The 22,823-nt window shown below is 40.2% G+C and overlaps 1 protein-coding gene across 1 annotated transcript in view; it reads left to right on the forward strand.

The window, feature by feature from the left end:
- The window catches only part of LOC117357612 (translocation protein SEC63 homolog), a 186,755-nt gene that overhangs the window by 82,003 nt on the left and 81,929 nt on the right, over window positions 1–22,823 (forward strand). Inside the window, exons 9-12 of the mRNA XM_033938447.1 lie at window positions 7,110–7,204; window positions 7,320–7,452; window positions 12,378–12,470; window positions 19,930–20,084. Of these exons, the coding sequence (XP_033794338.1) occupies window positions 7,110–7,204; window positions 7,320–7,452; window positions 12,378–12,470; window positions 19,930–20,084 (476 nt within the window). The remainder of the gene's footprint in view (window positions 1–7,109; window positions 7,205–7,319; window positions 7,453–12,377; window positions 12,471–19,929; window positions 20,085–22,823) is intronic.

The following is a 22,823-nucleotide window of genomic DNA, read 5'->3' on the forward strand; positions in this document are numbered from 1 at the left end:
CTGTGTTTCCTACTCTACTTACGTAGCAGCATCAGTCTCTACTGCATCCCAATCTGTCCTCGCTCCACCTGACAGCTTGGTTTCTCTCGGGCTGACCTCTCCAGAGAATCTGTCTCAGCCTGTCCGTCGTATTTTGGATGCCTCCAGGAAACTGGCCACCCTCCAGTGTTACCGTCAGAAGTGGACCCGGTTCTCCTCTTGGTGTCTACTACATCACCACGATCCCACCTCATTGGCGGTGGAAACTGTTCTGGACTATTTGCTCTCTCTGTCCGACGCTGGCCTCAAGTCTACCTCAATCAGAGTCCACCTCAGTGCCATCACTGCGTTTCATGAGCCTATCCTCGGAAAACCTCTCACGGCTCATCCACTGGTTTCCCGGTTCATGAGAGGCCTCTTCAATGTCAAACCACCTCTGAAGCCTCCTCCAGTCATCTGGGACCTGAATGTGGTTTTATCAGCCCTCATGAAACCTCCTTTTGAGCCTCTTGCCACAAACTCGCTCAAATTTCTTACGAGGAAGGTGCTTTTCCTCATTGCCATCACCTCTGCCAGGAGGGTTAGTGAGCTGCATGCACTGGTTGCCGACCCACCTTTCACTGTTTTTCACCATGATAAGGTGGTTCTGCGAACCCATCCTAGATTCCTTCCCAAGGTGGTCTCGGACTTCCACCTCAACCAGTCCATTGTCTTGCCTGTCTTTTTCCCGAAGCCCCATTCTCATCCTTTGGAACAGGCGTTACACACGCTGGACTGTAAGCGTGCCCTTGCATACTACCTTGACCGTACCAGGGCTCACCGCTCGTCCCCTCAGCTCTTTCTGTCCTTCGACCCTAACCGTCTAGGTCGTCCTGTTTCTAAACGGACGCTTTCCAACTGGCTTGCTGCCTGCATTGCGTTCTGTTATGCTCGGGCCGGTCTCTCACTGGAAGGTGCTGTCACGGCCCACAGGGTCAGAGCTATGGCTGCTTCTGTGGCTTTCCTCTGTTCCACGCCCATCGAGGAAATCTGCAAGGCTGCCACTTGGTCCTCAGTTCACACGTTCACTACTCACTATTGTCTGGATGCCTTCTCCAGACGGGATGGACACTTCGGCCAATCTGTGTTACAAAATTTATTTTCCTTTTTTTTTTTTTTTTTTTCCATTATTTTTTATTTTCTAATTTTTCATAAAGTGTACATAATAATAAATTACAATTGATAAATGCATATTATCACTTTTATATCTAATACATTATATATCTGAATTTGATTTTCCCCCTCACCCTCCCCCCTCCCTTTCATTACTTTAATATAATATTTTAATTTTCAAATTTTTATAAAAAGTATACAACATATTAGAATACAATATAATCTAAACAAATTTTGTCCCATTTCCCTCCCCCCACCCTTTTATTACCTTTTATTCATACATTACATTTTGTATAATATATTATAACATACTATGTATAAATTAATTTTTCTTACCCCCCCTTTATGTGTGTCATAAAAAAGATCCTTAAAAGAAGAAAAGAAGAAGAAAACATCATATTATTTATTCATTACAGTATTTTGTCAATGGCCCCCATATTTTTATAAATTTAGTATATGTCCCCTTTTGTATTGCTATTGTTCTTTCCATTTTAAAAATATGACATATTGTATTCCACCAAAATGTGTAATTTAGGTTGTTGTAATTTTTCCAATTGTTAGTTATATGTTGAATGGCAACCCCTGTCATAATTAATAAAAGCTTATTATTTTCTGGTGAAATTTGACTTTTTATTCTCATCATTGTTCCAAATAAAATTGTATCATATGATATTGCAATATGATTTTCCATTAATTTATTAATTTGTGGCCAAATTGAATTCCAAAAAATTTTAATATAAGGACAATGATATAATAAATGATCTAATGTCCCTGGTTCTAGATTACAGTGCCAGCATCTATTAGACTTAGAACTGTCTAATTTTTGCAAACGAGTAGGGGTCCAAAAAGCTCTATGTAATAAAAAGAACCATGTTTGTCTCATAGATGCTGACACTGTACATCCCATTCTCCAAGACCAAATTAGTGGCCATTGAGATGCATTAATTTGATGTCCAATCTCAATGCTCCAAATGTCTCTTAGACCATTTTTTGGTTTTTTATTTAAGTATCCAGATATTAATTTATACCACAATGCGGCTTGATGTCCTAGGAAGTCTGCTTTAAAGCATAAGAACTTTAAACTATATTGATTGTTTAATGATTTCCATTCAGGGAACCCAACCTGAATGGCCTGCTTCAATTGCAACCATTTAAAACTTTGTGTTTTATTAAGACCAAATCTATGTTGCAATTGTGGAAAATCCAGCAGTTTACCTTCTGAAATAATATCATCTAGAGATCTAATGCCTGCATTAATCCAGTTCTTCCAAAGGATTTGAGCTCCGCCAATTTTGATCTTGGAGTTTATCCATATGGATTGATTAGTTGATTTGTATATTGGGATGGGTGTTAATTTATCAATAAATCTCAATGTTTTCCAAGTATCCATTATTATTTTATTTTCTTTGTATCTTTTAGGTATATTAATACTTGGTAAATGAACTAAATTTAGGGGAAACATAAGGCGCCATTCCAAATATAACCAATCTGGTGCATTATCTATAAGTTCTGGGAGGATCCAATACATACCCTGACGTAGAATATAGGCTTGATGGTACCTATAGAAATTTGGAAAATTTACCCCTCCCTCCTTAATTGATTTTTGTAAGGTTACTAAAGCTATTCTAGGTGTCTTACCAAGCCAAAGAAATTTTGTTAAAATTCTATTAAGCTTTTTATAAAAGGACCCCTGAAAATAAATAGGTATCATACTCATTTGGTAGCAAACTACAGGCAACATCATCATTTTAATAGTTTGAATTCTTCCCCACCAAGAAATATGTAATGGGTTCCATTGCTCACATAACTCCGTAACTTTTTTTAATACATATTTTTCATTTTCTTTTACAGTATCTTCAATTGTTTTTTTAACTTGAATGCCTAGATATTTAAATCCTTCTTTCCATATGAATGGAAAAGTATCAAATAATCCTTTTACACAGTGAACATTCAAGGGTATAATTTCAGATTTATTCCAATTAATTTTATAACCTGAAAATTTGCCAAACTTATCAATTAATTCCAATAAAGAAGATAAGGTAGACTCTGGATTTCTCAAATAAAGCAAAATATCATCCGCATAAGCCGAAATTTTATATTCCATATCTGAATATGGAATACCTTGTATCTCCTTCGTTTGCTGTATTGCTAACAATAAGGGTTCTAATACAACATCAAATAACAAAGGAGATAAAGGACAGCCTTGTCTAACTCCCCTCTGTAATTGAAAACCATCAGATATCTTATTATTAATATTTAATCTTGCAATCGGGAAGCTATACAATGTTTTTACCATTTGTATAAATCCAGAACCTATACCAAACCATTCTAAAGCCTGATACATAAAATTCCATTCTACCCTATCAAATGCTTTCTCAGCATCTAATGAAACTGTAAAAGCCGGTTCATCCATTTTTTTTGATAAATTTAGCATGTGAAATAATAGTCTAGAGTTATTGGAGGAATGTCTTTTAGCAACGAAACCCGTTTGATGCATATCTATAATATGTGGGAGAGCTTTGGCTAATCTCAAAGCCAAAATTTTCGCCAAAAGTTTATTATCAACATTTATCAAAGATATAGGCCTGTAGTTTGAAACCAAAGTAGGATCTTTATTTGGCTTAGGCAAAACAATTATTATTGATTCAGCCATAGTACCTTTTATATTACCTTTTATAAGTTGTGTCTGATATAATTTTAATAAATGTGGGGAAAGGATATTTTGAAATGTTTTATAAAATTCTACTGTGTAACCATCACCACCTGGAGCGGATCCAACTCTAAGAGATCTCAATGCTGTTTCTAATTCTTTTAATGATATAGGTTCTTCTAAACTTCGTTTTATATGATCAGGAATTTTAGGTCCATTAATTAAATCTAAAAAATTTTTTCCATCTTTTTGTTTCTCCAAATAAGGTTCGGAAGAATACAGATCCTTATAAAAATTTAAAAATTGTTTTAATATTATATTTGTTTGATTTGTTATTATACCATTATCATCTTTTATTCCATTAATATTAGTTCTCCTTTTTTTTGCCTTAAGATAATTTGCCAATAATTTTCCCGCCTTATTAGAATTTCCATAATACACTGTTTGCTTGGAAAACAAATCTTTTCTTATCATTTTTGAAGTTAATTCATTATATTTACCTTTTGTTTTCAAAAGAGTTTGTAAAACTTCATATTCCCATTTACTTATCAATTTAGCTTCTAATATTTTTATTTCTTTTTCTAATTCTATATATTGTTTTTTGATCTGTTTCCTAATAAAAGCTGAATATGATATAATATTACCCCTCATAGTTGCTTTAAATGCATCCCATACATTCTCTATAGATGTATCTTCCACTAAATTTGTTTGAAAAAATTCATTAATTTGTGTTTTAAAATTTTCCAAAAATTTGTCATCCACAAGCAATGCATTATCAAATCTCCAAAGAGGTCTATTATTTTCTAATTGATCTAATTGTAATTCTATCCATATTCCCGCATGATCCGAAATGATAATAGGATCAATGGAGGCTTTAATCACCTGTTGCACTTTATTTGTTGAAACAAAAATATAATCTATTCTTGAAAATGATTTATGAACCTGTGAACAAAATGAATATTCCTGATCATTAAAATGAAGAATACGCCATATATCCTTCAAATCACATGATCGAACTAAATTATCTAGACCTAAAGATTTAATATTTTTACCTGGTTTTTTATCCAATAATGGATCCATTACAGCATTAAAATCTCCAGCCACCACTAAATTAGAGGCAGCCAGTGGTAATAACATATTTTGTAGCTTTTTGAAAAATTCTGATTGATTCGAATTAGGGGCATATATATTAAATAACGTCAGGGTATCATTTCCCATACCTATATCAAAAAATTTATTTTCCTAATGGCCAACCATCCCTCCTCCCCCTCTGTTAGCTTGGAGGTCACCCATGCGTTAAGAATATGCTGCCTGCTTGTCCTGGGATAAAGCACAGTTACTTACCGTAACAGGTGTTATCCAGGGACAGCAGGCAGATATTCTTACATCCCACCCACCTCCCCGGGTTGGCTTCTTAGCTGGCTTATCTTAACTGGGGACCACGCACTCCTCCGTCGGGCGGGAAGGCACTCGCGCATGCGCGGTGCGGCCAACTAGAACTTTCTAGTTAAAAGTGTCCGTACCAGGGCTCCGTCGGTGACATCACCCATGCGTTAAGAATATCTGCCTGCTGTCCCTGGATAACACCTGTTACGGTAAGTAACTGTGCTTCTTCTTCACCCAGAGAGAGGTGGAGAACTGGAATGCTCTTCTGGAGGCTATTATAGGGGAAAACACCCTCCAGGGATTCAAGACAAAGTTAGACAAGTTCCTGCTGAACCAGAACGTACGCAGGTAAAGCTAGTCTTAGTTAGGACACTGGTCTTTGACCAAAGGGCCGCTGCGTGAGCGGACTGCTGGGCACGATGGACCACAGCAATTCTTATGTTCTTATCCCCACCATCCCTGACTGCAGAAGTCTTAGCTGGCTCCCCAGTCAAAGCAAGGGACGAGCTTTTGATTGGGTCTAGAAGAGCTACAAAATCAAATCATTTTTATTCAAACAGACAACTAGATTGCAATGTCTTTCGAGGGAGTGCTGAAATGTTCTCAGCCCAGTCAACTTTCTGAAATTCTGAGCATTATTTTGCCACTCTAGCTGAAAAGAGTGTTATTTTATTTTGCTAAGGGCAATTTGCAGAATCATAATGCTATGTTTTTGACATTGCTTCCGATCATTGATTGAACCATGTCATTGAAAAGTGTGGCATTTTCAAATGTGGAACTCCGAGCCATCATGAAGTTCCTATTCCTGCAGAAGAAAACGCCAGAGGAATCCATGAATGTATGATACAAACATTGAGTGACAAATGCCCATCATACTCCACAGTAAAGTGGTGTGCAAACTTTCAGCGTGGAGATTTTGAGACCGAAGTTGCAGCAAGGCCTCAAACGGTGTCAACTCCTGAAATTGTTGACCATGACTTGATTTTAGCTGAGACTCTTCTGCTGGGTATGCAGAAGCTGTCAGCCAAGTGGTGCCCAAATGTTTGAATGCTGATGAAAAATGACATCGAGTGGACACTCCCTAGTTGATTTTGCAGCATTTTAAGCGAGCTGGTGCCAACATTTTGGAATGACTAGTTACTGTTGATGAAACATGGTTGCACCATCATGATTCTGAGACAAAACAGTCCATGCAATGGCAGCACTCTGGTTCTACAAGGCCAAGGAAATTCAAGACCCAAAAGTCAGCAGGAAAGGTCATGGCCGCTGTGATTTGGGATCAGGAAGGTGTTATGACTGACTATCTTTCGTAATGACTGCTTATTTTTGAGTGTAAATGAACTCAAAACGTGGCTTGATAGTCAACAAGCAAACACACACTTCATCATCCATCTGCAGTTATTCTCTTTTTCGATTTAATGTCTGTCAGAGTGAAAAGTCAAGTTCGCAAAGATAAGAAGATCCAAACAGTAGCAAATCCTTGATTACTTTGTTGCTCAAGTTAGGCTAACCACTGCATAAAAAATAAAACTAAAATGACTTGCCATTAGTTTTCAAGGATCAATCACGTCAAAGAATGATGCTTGTCTGGTGGGTTGTATCCTTACGCACACAGATGCTCATAACATTGACACTTGCGCATGCAACATACATGTCATCTATTCTACTTATGAAGGGAATTTTTCAAAATAAAGTAAAATTCTGGGATCTCTTCAGGGCACACCACTTTGCCATGGCACACAGTTTGAGAGACACTGTCTTAAAACCTTTAATTTTAGGAAAGTCTTAATTATAAGCAGTCATATGTTTGCTGTCAGGTGTTCATTTTCAATTGACATTTCTATACTGTTAAGTCATCCAAAGTCCAGAGGCATCGAACTTTGAATGTTCTTGAGAGGTTTAGGTCTATCTAATTCTTTCCTGATGACCCTTTTCTTTTTAGGTCTCCTCATGGTTTTGGCAGGAGCTTCTGAATTTGACCCTCAGTATAATAAAGATGCCACAAGTCGACCAACAGATAATATTCAGATACCTCAAGTAAGTTTTTCCCAATATATCTATTGCATGTATGATTTTGTACTACATGGGGAACAGCCACAATTTTGGTTTAAAAAAAAAAAAATGTGCAAATACTACACTTCATTTATTTCAGTTAATTAGAGAAATTGGCAGTATTAATTTGAAGAAGAATGAGCCACCGCTTACTTGCCCATACAGTCTAAAGGCTAGAGTTCTCATGCTCGCTCATCTTTCCAGGATGAAAATCCCTGAGACTCTCGAAGAAGGTAATTTTTAATCTCTTATTAAATTGCTGGGACGTGGTGTATCTGTGCAACTGTGGAATATTGGGCTTCTTTTAAAAGGATTTCTACCAAAATAATTAGATATAGTCCTTGGATATAGTCCTTGGTAACATGTCCTTAGAATTTTATGCTGCATTGCAGATAGATTCTGTCCAGCCGCTGGAATTAAGATGTTGATTTCTGCTGCTTGTTGTATTTTTGCTGTGGGTTTTATGTATGTTAAAATAAAGCTTGCATTTTATACCAATTTATGCTTGCTGTACACAGATTATATATGTCTCGCTCATGCCTTTTCATCAATAGTTCAAAGTGAGTTACATTCAAGAGCCCTTCTACCAAAAGGTGTTAAGCACTTAACACAGTGTCTCTCAAAGAGATTCCAGGTGTGCCATAAGAGACTCCAACATTTTAAAAATTCCCTTCATAAGTATACACTAGAATAGGTACACATCTGTGTGCATAAGGATATATGCGGTTGCCTAGACAAGCAGCATTTTTTGACATGATTGGCCCTTGAAAATTAAAGGCGTGACTTTATTTTTATTATTTATGCAGTAGTTATCCTACCTTGAGCAACAAAGCAATCGAGGCTTTTCAAACATTTGAATCTTATCTTTGCAAACTTGGATTTTCTGCTCCGACAGAAATTAAATCAAAAAAGAGAATGACTGCAGATGATGGATGATGAAATGCATGCTTGCTTTTTGACTATCGAGCTACGTTTTTGAGTTAAATTTGCACTCAAAACAAGCTCATCCATCGCATTGATTAGCAAGTCTATTCTATCTACTTTAGTTTCACCATTGTTACAATTACCCCTACGTAGCTTAAAGAACTTTAAATAATTATAATTTTATGTTTTTTATAAACCGCCCAACCAATAGTTCTGGGTGGTTCAAATCACATTTTGGTTTTGCAATTTTATAATTTCAATTATAATGTGCCGCGAAAAACATTTGGTCCGTTTAGTGTGCCGGAGCTAAAAAAGTTTGAGAGACACTAACTTAACATTCTGAAAAAGTTAGAGCTCAGCTGTGTTAAGAAATTCTGCAGTAGTTTGCTTGTTTCTGCACATTTTGTGAGTTACTAAATTTTTCAAGGACAAGCTGGCTGTAATAGGGATAGATTTTTCTTTTTTAAGAACATAAGAATTGCCACTGCTGGGTCAGACCAGTGGTCCATCTAACCCAGTTTTCTGTTCCAGCAGTGGCCAATCCAAGTCATAGTACCTTCCAGAAACCGAGATAATAGCAGCCTTCCGTTCTGCCAATCCAGGGCAGGCAGTGGCTTCCTCCATGTCTGTCTCAATATGAACACTTCCTCCAGGACCTTGTTCAAACTTTTCTTAAATCCAGCTACGCCACTAAACCACATCCTCTGACAAAAGACTTCCAGAATTTAACTATTCTTTGACTAAAAAAAAATATATTTCCTCCCAATTTGTTTAAAAGTATTCCCCTGTAATTTCATTGTATCCCCTAGTTTTTGTACTTTATGAAAGGGTGAAAAATTGATTCACTCTTACCCATTTCATACTACTCAGAATTTGTAGACCTCAATCATATCCTTCTCATCCATCTCTTTTCTAAGCTGAAGAGCCCTAACCTTATACAAGAGGAGTCCCATCCCCTTTATCATTTTGGTCACTTTTCTTTGAAACTTTTCTAATTTCTCTTTATCTCTTTTGAGATACGGCGATACTCGAGGTGAGGAAGCACCATGAAGTGATACAGAGGCATTATAATATTCTTGGTCTCATTTGCCATCCTTTTCCTAATAATTCCTAGCATCCTGTTTGCTTTTTTTTTGCCGCAGCCACACACTGGGCAGAAGATTTTCACCATAGTTTCAACAATGACACTCAGATCTTTTTCTTGGGTGCTGATGCCTAAGGTGGATCCTAGCATAAGGTAACTATGATTTGGATTATTCTTCCCAGTGTGCATCACTTTGCATTTGTCCATATTAAATTTAATCTGCTTTTTGGATGCCCAGGCTTCTAATTTCCTAAGATCTTCCTGCAATTTTTTTTCTTCCTGTGTTTTGACAGCTTTGAATAGTTTCGTGTCATCTGCAAATTTAACCACCTCATTTGTCATTCAGTTTCCGGATCATTTATAAATGTTAAATAGCACTGGTCCCAGTACATATATATCCCTGTGGCACTCCATTATTTACCCTCCTCCATTGAGGAAAAATGTCCATTTAACCCTTCTCTCTGTTTTCTGTCTAACAAAATCCACAACAGAACATTGCCTCCTACCCCTAACTTTTTAATTTTCTCATGAGTCTTTCATGAGGAACTCTTGTCAAAAGGTTTCTGAAAATCTAGATACATTATATTAACCGGCTCACCTTTATCCTCCCGTTTATTCACGCCTTCAAAGAAATGCAGCAAATTGATGAGGCAAGACCACCCTTGGCTGAACACATGCTCACTCTCTCCCATTAAACCATGTTTGTCTGTGTTCCCTAATTTATAATAGTTTCCACTATTTTGCCCGACACTGAAGTCATACTTACTGGTCTGTAATTTCCCAGACCATCCCTGGAACCCTTTTTAAATATCAGTGTAACATTAGCCACCCTCCAATCTACAACAGATGATTTTAGCAACAGGTTACAGATCACTAACAGCAGATCAGCAATTTCATGTTTGAGTTCTTTCAGTATTCCAGGATGTATACCATCCAGTTCAGGTGATTTATCGCTCTTTAACTTGTCGATTTGGATCAGTACATCTTCCAGGTTTGTCAAAATTTCTTTCAGTTCTTCAGCATTTTGTCATTTTTACATACCTTTCTATGAACTGGGTGTGTAATGGTCAGTCTGGAACCACCATGGGCTTGCTCAGAAATGCCTTGATTTCTGCTGCTGTTATGATACAGGTAAGAGGAGGCTCAGAGACTCTGGCTGAGCATATAGTTGCCTCAGTGTTGAACAGAGGAGATTGAGAAGGGACATGATCGAAACATTCATGTACTGAAGGGGATAGACTTAGTAGATAAAGATGGGTTGTTCACCCTCTCCAAGGTAGGGAGAACGAGAGAGCACTCTCTAAAGTTGAAAAGGGATAGATTCCGTACAAACGTAAGGAAGTTCTTCTTCACCCAGAGTGGTAGAAAACTGGAACGCTCTTCCGGAGGCTGTAATAGGGGAAAACTCCCTCCAGGGATTCAAGACAAAGTTAGACAAGTTCCTGGTGAACAAGGATGTACGCTGGTAGGGCTAGTCTCAGTTAGGGTGCTGGTCTTTGACTAGAGGGCTGCTGCATGAGTGGACTGCTGGGCACGATGGACCACTGGTCTGACCCAGCAGCAGCAGCAATTCTTATGTTCTTACGTTCCTTGGTTTCGCCCTGCTGTCTCCAAGCTGCGTCTTCTCATCTCCTTCACCTCTGATCTATCTTCTACATTGCATCTCTTCTTTCCTGATTTCACTGTAATCATATCAAGTTAATCTTTTTTAATTAAAGACTTTATTTGAAAGAGTTTGAATGTTCTTTGTTTTTTTCTTAAGCTTGTCTGTTATAATTTTATGATGTACGCATATATTGTACCTCGCGCAGAAGTCCTCTCATTGTAGGCTTGAAAGTATCTTCCTTGCCTATCTATACCATTCTTTCAACAGTTGCAGCTGGAAGAGGAGATGCCTGAGACCTTGTATCTAATTGCTATTTATTTTTATATTGAACCAGTTTACCAACACAGAACTCTGCAATCATTCTTAAGTTTTTCAGATTTTCATGAGCCTTTGAACTGTTGGGACTCGGATCCTTTGACAAGACGCCTGTTCTATAGCCATAGCTTTGATCACTTCATCGCTGAGCTGAGGAAGATCAGGCTGTGGAAGTTGGAGTGGTCCCCTTCCTTCACTTCCCTCCCTCTTAGGATTTTATTTTTTCGATGTACTTAATCTCTTACCATTTCCCTTTGGTTCCAGTAAGTCAGCATGTTTTGTCCCCCTTCTAATTTTCTTTTTAATTTTTACTTTTTCTTTTTTTTTTTTTAAATATTATTTGAAAATTGTAAACCATTTAGGTATATATTTGATAAAACAGTATATCAAAGATTAAATAAACTTGGTTAGAACAGCAGCTTGGGAATTGGGGAAAGCCAGGGTACAAATCCTACTAATTCTACTTGCGGCCTTAAGCAAAACAATTACCATATTTGGAGGCTCATTTTCAAAGTACAGAGACTTACAAAGTTCCATACTAAATAACTTTGTAAGTCTGTGCTTTGAAAATGAGCATCATGTGTAACTAAATGTGGCCCAAATCCTTGTGATGCCCCCCTCCCCCCACCAACCAACAGGTCTTTTTCCCAGATACTTACACTACACACCCAACTATAAAGATCCAGTATGCCCACCACTTCCCCCTCCCCCTCCCATGCACACTCGGCATGCCCTGTCTGCTGTATCCCCCAAGTATGGTTTTGGATTTTTTTTGGGTGGTTGTTGACATTGGTCTTTTCTCTTCCCCTCCCCCCGCAGTATACCTTCAAATCTCTGTTCCAAACAGTGCTGGCACTGCAGCAGTGCACTTGAGGTCTCCTCTGGAGCGTTCCCTCGGACTCAACGTCCTGTTTTCCACACGGGCAGAGCAGGTCAGAGAGAACTTTCGGACCTTTCTAGTGTTTTGCTTCCTCGGACAGCACAGGTGCCAGTGCTGTATGGAAGAGGAGAGGGGTTGGAATAAGATAAACTGAACGATGATTAATGTTGGTGCAAATTTAGCAACTTGGCTCAGGTACATCCAGGAACTAGGAAATAACTTACTGACTCTGAATGTACCAAAATGTAACTCACTTTGAATGGCCACTGAAAAGGTATGAGCTGGAAGGTGGGGGAGGGGGAACGTAGAATGACTGTAACCACCCTAAGATGTTTGATTTCTCATTCAGACCAGCAGTTTATCTTGAAAAAATGCCCAGCCCTGCTTCAAGAAATGGTGAATGTGATTTGCCAGCTGATCATAATGGCTCGTAGCCGTGAAGGTAGGCAAGAAGCATTGCTTTGAATTTATTATTCTGACATCAACTTCCAGCTAATCTGGTAAACGGAAGGTCTTGGCTTTATTGTTCCGTTTTTATTGTAGTATTGGTTATATACCTTTCCCATAACTTTTTGATGAATTATAACTTGTATAAAAATGAGAGAAACTGTGGCATGATTATAGTGTATGCATTCAAGAATCCAACTTAAAATTATGAAGTCATGGAAGATGATTACAAAGTCTTCAAATGGATCACAGGGCCTGCGCAGCTTTATTTTAGATGACTAGATTGAGTTTTCAACTATTTTTCTTTAACCAGAATATTTTATTTCGGGAGAAGCAAGAAATGAGTAGAGGCTTAATATCTGTGTCTCTAGGGCCTTTGCACATGGTATAGAGTGTGGGGAAGATTGCGGTATATAAAAGTAAAGTTATTATTATTAAGCTCACATCTTAACATATGCTCAGTTATTATACTTTTAGTCACTGAGCTGATGACTTTGTTGCTCTGTGAATCCAACTTTTTTTTATTTTTTTTTTTACGGCTTCAGGTACAGGAAACCTATTCTAAATTTCCAGTTAAGTTTTTGTTGAGCTGTAGTGATACAGAAAAACCCATCTTGGAAAAAATCAATGGGGAAAGGAAAGGGAAGTCACACAATATCTGCCATCCAGCTTCATTTATACCCAAGGTGACTGTCACTAGAGAGGCAAAACATGTATTTTAATAAGAACACCGAGGATAAAATGGTTTCTAAAGCTCGCATCCTTGTATTTGCTGGTTTACCTGTATGTCCTGGTCTTTTAAGGAGCAAAATGTGACTGTGAGGTATTGCATTGCTTTGAGCAATCTCTGGTTGAGACGTGGCCTGGAAATAAATCTGTCTCTGTGAAATTATTTATTTAGTTAGCTAGTTAAAAATTTATACCCTGCCTAAAACTAGGCAGTTTGCAAACAATATATGTACATATATAAAAATTCTAACATAAGAACCTAAAAATTACCATAATGGGACATTCCGAAGATCCATCAAGCCGTGTCCTGTTTCAACAGTGGCCCACCCAGGTGCCAAGAACCTGGCAGAAACTCAAATAGCAACAATCCAGAGCTGGGATTGTGATATCATAATGTCTCATTCCACCAATGGCTAAAAACCAATCTTATCAGTGATGTCACAATAGCTTGATTGTCCTAGACTTGGCTCACATAAGAACATAAGAGCTGCCATACTGGGACAGATCGAAGGTCCATCAAGCCCAGTATCCTGTTTTCAACAGTGGCCAACCCAGGTCCCAAGTATCTAGCTAGATCCCAAGTAGTAAAACAGATTCTATACTGCTTATCCTGTGGTATACTCTTCCCGATCAGGAACAATGAAATGATAAATGGACAAATCTTTATTAAATCTTGTCCAGTAAAAATGGGGGGGAAAAAAAATTGCTCAAAGTTATTCTCGACAAAGACTTAACCTTTCATGACCAGATAAGCTCCATCGTAAAAGCCTGTTTCCACAAACTTCGGCTCATTCGTTCCTTAACCTCACTTCTTGAAACTGATGCTATCACAACCCTCGTTCACTCACTGGTCATTTCTCATTTAGACTACTGTAACTCTTTATATAACGGAACTACTCAAACTATGTTGTCTGCAGCTCATTCAAAATATGGCAATTAAACTTATCTATAAGGCTGGGAAATATGATCATGTTACTCATCTTCTGCGAGAAGCCCACTGGCTACCCATCACCCATTGTATCACCTATCACCACAGTTGTTACGCGCTGTGGAAGCTAAGGACCATAAAAAAATACTTCGACCCAACATCCTTCAGGTTGCTGGTGCAATCGCTGATCCTATCCCTCCTTGACTACTGTAGCATCATCTACCTGGGTATCCCACAAAAAACAGTAAAAAAATTGAGATTAGTACAAAACACCCGCTGTTCACTTAATCTTTGGACTGAGAAAAAAAAGACCACATCAGCCCCTACTACAAAAAACTACACTGGTTACCAATAGAAGCACAAATACTATTCAAATTTGCATGTATCTGTTTCAAACAAGTCTGGGGACTAGCACCTTCCTACCTGCAAACTCACTTCGTTCTGTACAACCCCACACGAACAACCAGAAACAAAAACATCTTTGCCTATCCATAGATCTCAGGCTGCAGATACAAATCCTTCCTGGATAGAACCTTCATGTTCCAAGCGAATAGACAACAAGTCTGGCTGTGAAACTGCATAAATGAACCCAAACTGACCGAAAAGCCATAAAAACCGCCCTATTCAACAAATTTATTGACTAAAACAGACCACCCTTAAACGAAAACAACCCCCCCGTAAACGCTATTCAATCTCTCAGGAAGCTCCAATTTTCATGTATTCTTTACCCATGGAACTTAGATTAGTATGTAACTTGTTTATGTAACTTTTCTATTTTAGGCTCCTTATCATTTGCTGACTGTCCAGCCTTCTTCCAATGTGAACCGCCTAGAAGTCGCCTGACTATGGCGGTATAGAAAAATAAAGTTATTATTATTTTAATACTTTAATGCTGGTCTTCAAAATCAAACTTTTGTGTCTCCCATCTTTTTTTTTTTTTATAAAATCTTTATTCATTTTTCAAACTTACAATAAGTGTATCAACAGGTACAATCAAATGGACTTAATAAAACACTTAATATTCAGCAATAAATCAAATTATATATTTTATCCCCTTCCCTCCCACCCCTTTCATTTTATATATTACTTATTTATACCTTTAATGAATACTTTCCTATTTTCGTTCTCATTAATAAAAACTCATAAGTTATCCCCCCTCCCCCTTTTATACTATTAAGGGAAAATGAAACCTCTTGAAATGTTTTAAACAACCCTTTCTGTATAGCTATTGTTTTTTCCATTTTATATATGTGACACAACGAATTCCACCATAAGCTATAGTTAAGTCTCCTCCAATTTTTCCAATTACTTGTTATTTGTTGTACAGCCACTCCTGTCATGATTAGTAAAAGCTTATTATTCTTAGATGATATTTGGCTCTTAGCTCTCATTAACATGCCAAATAATACAGTATCATATGATAAAGCAACCGGATCCCATTCTTCCTTGATAAACTCATCTTCCCTTTTTGTGCTTCCCGGACCCTTAGATAGGCTGATCAGAATTTACTGATCATACCTTCTATCAAAGAATTCTACTACACTAGAAAAACTAACTTTTCCGTTGTAGCTCCAACTTTATGAAACGCCATGCCACCTCAACTCCTGCCTTGAAAACTCACTCAACAAATTCAAGATTAAACTAAACATTTTTATTCCAAGACGCATATCATAGCATATTTCCTCTCCAACAGCTATCAAAATAAATATGAACCGCTTTCAAGAAGTGATCCCCTTTCCTATTGTGTTATCCTCCCCCTTTTTTAATTTGTTTTTAAGGATATAATTAACTTTCCCCCTCCCTCTTCACCCTCAAGCTCATGCTCGTATCTGTAATTTGTCCATTTAATGTCCACATTTCCCCTCCCCCTATAATAATAATTTATTTTAACCTTTCATTTTTAGTGTTCTAAACCGGCCAGGTGCACATCGATGGTCGGTATATTAAAATTAATTAAACTTGAAACTTGATCCTAGGAATAAGCAGTAGATTTCCCCAAGCCATCTCAATAATGGCCCAAGTCTTTTTTTAAACCCCCGCTAAGCTATTTCACCACATTCTCCGGCAACAAATTCCAGAGTTTAATTACATGTTAAGTGAAGAAATATTTTCTCTGGTTTGTTTTAAATCTACTACTTAGTAGCTTCATCACATGTCTCCTAGTATTTTTGGAAAGAGTGAACAAGCAATTCACATCTACCCTTTCCACTCCACTCATTTTATAGACCCTCTATCATATCACCCCAGAGCCGTCTCTTATCCAAGATGAAGAGCCCTAGCTACTTTAGCCATTTCTCATAGGAAAGTGGTCTCATCCCTTTAATCATTTTTGTCACCCTTCTTTGTACCTTTTCTAATTCCGCTATATCTTCTTTGAGATATGGTGACCAGAATTGCACCTAGGCAAAAAAAATCCACACAGAACTTACACACTAAATGGTGAAACATTGTCCAGGACCACGGTGGAACGTGATTTAGGAGTGATCATTAGCGACGATATGAAGGCTGCCAATCAAGTGGAGAAGGCATCGTCCAAGGCAAGACAAATGATGGGCTGTATCCGTAGGGGTTTTGTCAGCAGAAAACCTGAAGTCATAATGCCGCTGTACAGATCCATGGTGAGACCTCATCTCGAGTATTGTGTTCAATTCTGGAGACCACACTACCGAAAAGATGTGTTGAGAATTGAGTCGGTTCAGCGAATGGCTACCAGGATGGTTTTGGGGCTCAGGGAACTCACTTATGAAGAAAGGTTAAAAAAACTGCGGATGTACTCACTGGAGGAGCGAAGGGAGAGAGGGGACATGATTGAGACCTTTAAGTATATTACTGGGCGTATAGAGGTGAAAGATGATATCTTCAGTCTTATAGGGCCCTCAGTAACCAGAGGACACTCGCTGAAAATCAGGGGAGGGAAATTTCAGGGTGATGCGAGGAAGTACTTCTTCACTGAAAGGGTGGTAGATCATTGGAACGAGCTGCCTCAGGGTGATTGAGGCCAGCAGCGTGTTAGATTTCAAGAGAAAATGGGATATTCATGTGGGATCTCTAGGAGAGTAAGAATCAGGGAGTGGGTCATTGGTATGGGCAGACTCGATGGGCTATAGCCCTTTTCTGCCGTCAATTTCTATGTTTCTATGTTTCTATTCGAGGTGCAGTCATACCATAGTGTTATACAAGGGCGTTATAATAATTTCATCTTTGTTTTCCATTCCTTTCCTGATAATTCCTAACATTCTATTTGCTTTCTTAGCCACCATTACACATTGAGGTGGGGGTTTCAACTTATCTTCAATGATGACACCTAGATCCTTTTCCTGGGCAGTGACTCCTAACACAGAACCCAGTATCACATAGCTATAGTTCAGGTTCTTCTTTCCCACATGCATCACTTTGTACTTGTTGACATTAATGCTGCCCGTCGCTCCCTCACATAAATGCATTTACAAACAGCTGTGTCTTTAATAGTTGACCTGTAGATTGTCATATTTTTGCTGTTTTTTGTAAAATATGCATCCACAGTCACATTAGTGAAATTTTGATGTGAAACGTACTGCTCGTTTTCCAGGTGGCAGCCCTCGGGCAACCAAAGTAGCGTCAGTCGGTCTTCGAGGGCCGCAATCCAGCTGGGTTTTCAGGATTTCCCCAATGAATATGCATGAGATCTATTTTCATGCACTGCTTTCATTGCATGCTAATAGATCTCATGCATATTCATTGGGGAAATCCTGAAAACCCGGCTGGATTATGGCCTTTGAGGACCAACTTTGACACCTGTATGCTAATGCCTGAACACATTTCCACTCCAAATACTCTGCTTTTCAGACTAGGTTAATGATCTATAGTTTTCAAGTGGTGCAGTCCACTTTAGTAAAAAAAAAAAAAATAATAAATTATGTGAGAACTAGAACCATCGAAGGACAATTTGTTCCTGGGTAAGGAGAGCTGGGAGTATTTCATTTCATTTATTAAAAATGTATAGACCACCGTATGCCAAAGCAGTATGCACAATTACAAACATAATTTTAAGCAATCATCAAAATAAAGAAAGCAGTTCATAAGTCTCTTGCATCATCTGTCTCAAATAAACAAATGTCACTTCAACAGCTGTTGAAACTGACGTACCTCCTGAATTATTGGAATTACCAACTGACTTGCGATTTCAGAGCAGAGAGACCTCCTTGGAACATAAGATTGTTGATGTAAACATTTATGCTCATATTTATCAAGTCCAACATCAAACGCAGAGCAGAATTCAGTATAACCTGTAGAGATCATATTAAACAAACAGCAAATCCCACAAATATACAGTAATAATTAGTGATCTAGCCAGGAATTTGTATAACCAAGGCAGTCTGTTCCCTTTGGTCTCTCTCCACACCTGCTCTCAATTTCTTTCCTTTCCCCCTCACCCCCTGGCATTCTCTTCCACCTCCGTATATTTTTCTCCAACCCCATTCTAAGTCATGAGCACTACCTGCTTCACTCACCAGTCAGCTTCTGCTATCACCTTCTCTGAAGGCTTGCCACCAGCACCGTCTGTGGAAAAGAAAAGCTATTTGGTAAGTTTGAGGCCCACCATGCTCAAACTCCTGCACTGTTCTCCATCTCATGGAATTAATGCAGTAGTTGGAGCATCATGAGACCCAAACTTCCTGAGAGCTGCCCGTTGTTAGGAGAAAACAGAGCCATTCCAGATGTGGAGCTTCTAGAGGAGATCAGTAGAGAACTTGCATTGTGGCTTCTCAACTCTCTTGTATTTAGGGTCGGAACGCAGGGCTGTGGAGTCAGAAGCAATTGTTGGGTTACCTGAGTTGGTGAAGATGTGCCAACTCCTAATAGAGTTAAATTGTAGGTTATGCAAATATTATAATGCTTAATTTTCTTATTTCACAGATAATAATTTGATCCTTTTTTTCAGGATATGTTTTAAAATAAATTTTGATATAGAGATCTTTGATTACAAAATGTAATATATTTATATTGGTGAAAGTGGCACCTAGAGAATGACATGGGGATTAAGTTTGGCCCTGTCCCCACTCCATCCCCGCGTACTGTCTGATCCCATCTGCACAGGCCTCGAATAGTTATGATTTTATATTGAAATCATTTTATTAAAGTATAAAAAGAAACAATATTTTGTACAAATGCCTATAAACTTTCCCCCTCTTTTACTGGGGTGCGCTGACAGATTGGTGCGCGTTGAACGCTAATGAGTCCATAGACTAACATGCACACATTGGCATTTGGCGTGCGCTGGGCCGATTGGCGCACCTTAGTAAAAGAGGGCCTTTGTCCTATAATTTTATTGTGAATGTCAATTGTAACCCGTTCTGAGCTCCTGGGAGAACGGGATAGAAATCTAAATAAATTTTGAAATCAGAAATCCAGAACAAGGATCAAGAAAACCCCTGTCTCCCTTCCCAAATATCCCCTCCACTATTAAGACAACTGAACAAGCCAATTTACTTTAAAATGGTGCATAGAAAAATCATGCTAACGGAGTACCTCGGTCATACACAGAATACAAATGCCAAATCCATAATAGCCGGCCAAAAATGATAAGCATAAATGAAACCAAAATCCCAAGAAGCCACCCCTTGCATATAGTAAAATACCACTATCTAATATAAAGGAGTTGGAGTCGGAGTGGAGATACCATAATTAAAGACGTTATGCCATTGACTCTCAGGCCTTGCAGCAAAGGATAGTAAACTAGATTTAAGGTACCCTTGTTCTTGCAGTAAATGTTTGAAGACCATTTCTAGATGTTATCTTATTAAATGTCCCCCTCCAGAACGGGAGTTCCGTGCACCATCCTTAGGATCTTTGGAGAACTGTATGAAGCTCTGCCAGATGATAGTTCAGGGTCTGCAGCAGTTCAAGTCCCCTCTTCTGCAGCTGCCCCATATTGAAGAGGACAACCTTCGCCGTGTCTCCAATCATAAAAAGGTAAGCTTTTCTCTTTCTTTCCTGCTCCGGTCTGTTCAGTACTGCATTGAAGATAATAGTTTAGTTCTGTTTGTTTATTGAGAGCTTCTATACCACGATTTAGAGCGGTTTCCATGAGCTTCTGTAGAGATATTACCATACAGAGTTATTAATACCAGCATAATTATGCCATAATCATATTGATCTTTATCCCAGGACAAGCAGGCAGCATATTCTTAACACATGGGTGACGTCACCGACGGAGCCCTCGGTACGGACCTTTTTAACTAGAAGTTTCTAGTTGGCCGCACCGCGCGTGCGCGAGTGCCTTCCCGCCCGACGGAGGAGTGCGTGGTCCCCAGTTTCTTCGTTTCCGCGGAGCGAAGAAGACGCGTGTATTTTTTCAACGGCCGTTGAAATCACTTTTTCGCCTTCCCGCTCGCGTTTTTTTCCTAATTTTTTCTCTCTTTACCTTCGGGTTTACTTTTTCTTTGATTTGCAAAAAAAAAAAAAAACTTTCATTTTTTCCTTTTTCTTTCGTTTTTGCCCCAGCGGGGCCTGTTGCCATTATACAGGCCTCGGACTTCGATTTTGCGGAGGCTATCTTCCCCTTCATGCCCCCGCAGGTCGGTTTTAAGAAGTGCCAGCGGTGTGCACGCCCGATCTCCGTTTCTGACCCACACAATTGGTGTTTGCAGTGTCTGGGTCCGGAGCATCGGGCAGACTCCTGCACCCGCTGTGCCACTCTGCAAAAACGAACGCTTAAAAACCGAAGAATCCAACAAACTCTTCTTTTCGGCACCGAGTCGACGATGGACTCCTCGACATCGACAGCGGTACCACAGAAATCGGCACCGTCTACTTCGACACCGCCCGACCCCACATCGGCGTCTCTGGCGCCAGGTAAGCCGGCTAAGAAGCCTTCCTCTTCCCTCGAGCGCCCTCCAGCTACGGTGGCGACACCGTCCCTACCGGCATCGCACCGGTCCCGCAAACGCTCCGCCCCGATATCGGTGAGTGCCTCGTCATCGGCCTCCTCATCGCCGGGGCGTGGAGCGGCATCCAAGGAACCGAAGAAAAAGAAAGCGGTTCCGATGCCACCCCTAGATGACCGTATCTCGGTCATTCTCAAAGCTCAGCTTCAGGAACAGTTGAAGAAACAACTTGAACAGCTGTTACCCTCTATCCTGGCACCGCTCCTTCCGGTACCAGACCGGCCCGAGCCCCGCACCGAGCCCCCGGTGTCCACTCCTTCGGTACCGGTAAACACCTCTATGCCGATCCTTTCGGCTCAACAACTTCACGCCGATCCGGTGGTTCATTCTCAGACCAATGTGGATCCTTCTCGGCACCAGGTGGTACGGCATTCTTCTCGGGACCGAGAACGACGCCGATCGTCCTCCCCTGGTACCGTTTCAGTGCGCTCTGGTAAGTCTTTGTCCAAGACTCGCCACACCGCGCCCTCCACCCCGGTGTCTCGACATGCACCAGAGGTCAGAGACCCTGATTTGTGGGAGGAGACTCCCCTCGGTACCGAGGAGGATCCCTCCTCATCTGATGAGGAACCATCGGCACCCGATGCCACCTCTAAACCGGAGCAGTCCTCATTCACTAAATTTCTGAGAGAAATGTCTGCTGCCCTATCCCTTCCACTAGAATCTGACTCGAAAAAGTCTCAAGCCTTTCTAGAGGCTTTAGATTTTGAGCAACCTCCTAAGGAGTTCCTCAAGCTTCCCGTACATGACATCCTACGGGAAACGTTCTACAAGAACTTAGAAACTCCCCTCACAGTACCGGGAGCCCCCCGTAAGCTGGACAACCTTTACCGGGTCATCCCTATACCTGGATTTGACAAATCTCAATTGCCCCATGAGTCCCTTTTAGTGGAATCCACTTTGAAAAAGACCCAGGGCTCCAGTGTCTATGCCTCTACCCCTCCTGGCAGAGAAGGTAAGACCATGGACAAATTTGGCAAGAGGCTTTACCAAAATGCCATGCTGGCCAACAGGGCAAACAACTACTCCTTCCATTTTTCTTTCTACCTAAAACACTTGGTCCAACAACTGTCTACACTTCAGAAGTACCTTCCTGAGCGCAAGGTCCCGCTATTCCAACAACACATCTCTGGTCTTCTCCAGATGCGAAAATACATGGTCCGCTCAATATATGACTCCTTCGAGCTCACCTCTCGGGCCTCTGCCATGGCTGTAGCCATGCGTCGACTAGCCTGGCTCAGAGTCTCCGACCTGGACGTCAACCACCAGGATCGTTTGGCCAACGCCCCCTGTCTCGGGGATGAACTCTTTGGAGAGTCCCTGGATTCCACCACCCAGAAACTCTCGGCCCATGAGACCAGGTGGGACACCTTGATCAAGCCAAAAAAGAAGGCTCCGCCTGCTCGACCATATCGGCCTCAATCTTCTTACCAGCGGAGGTTCTCAGCCAGGCCACTCAATCCGCCCCCCCAACAATCTCGGCGACCTCGTCAACAGCAGCACCATGCCCAGGCTCGATCTCAGGCCACTCAACCCTCTAAGCCGCCTCAGCCTGCTAAACAGTCTCAGCCCTTTTGACTCTTCTCTCCAGGGCATAGCCAGTCATCCTCCCTCACTGCCTCTTCCACAGCCTATCGGGGGTCGTCTCACCATTTTCTCCAGCCGTTGGGAAGTCATCACGTCGGACCAGTGGGTCCTCAACATCATCCGCCACGGCTACTCTCTCAACTTCCAGACTCTTCCACCAGACAACCTTCCCGTAGAG

Source organism: Geotrypetes seraphini, chromosome 3 (assembly GCF_902459505.1).
Source record: "Geotrypetes seraphini chromosome 3, aGeoSer1.1, whole genome shotgun sequence".
Lineage (NCBI taxonomy): Eukaryota > Metazoa > Chordata > Amphibia > Gymnophiona > Dermophiidae > Geotrypetes > Geotrypetes seraphini.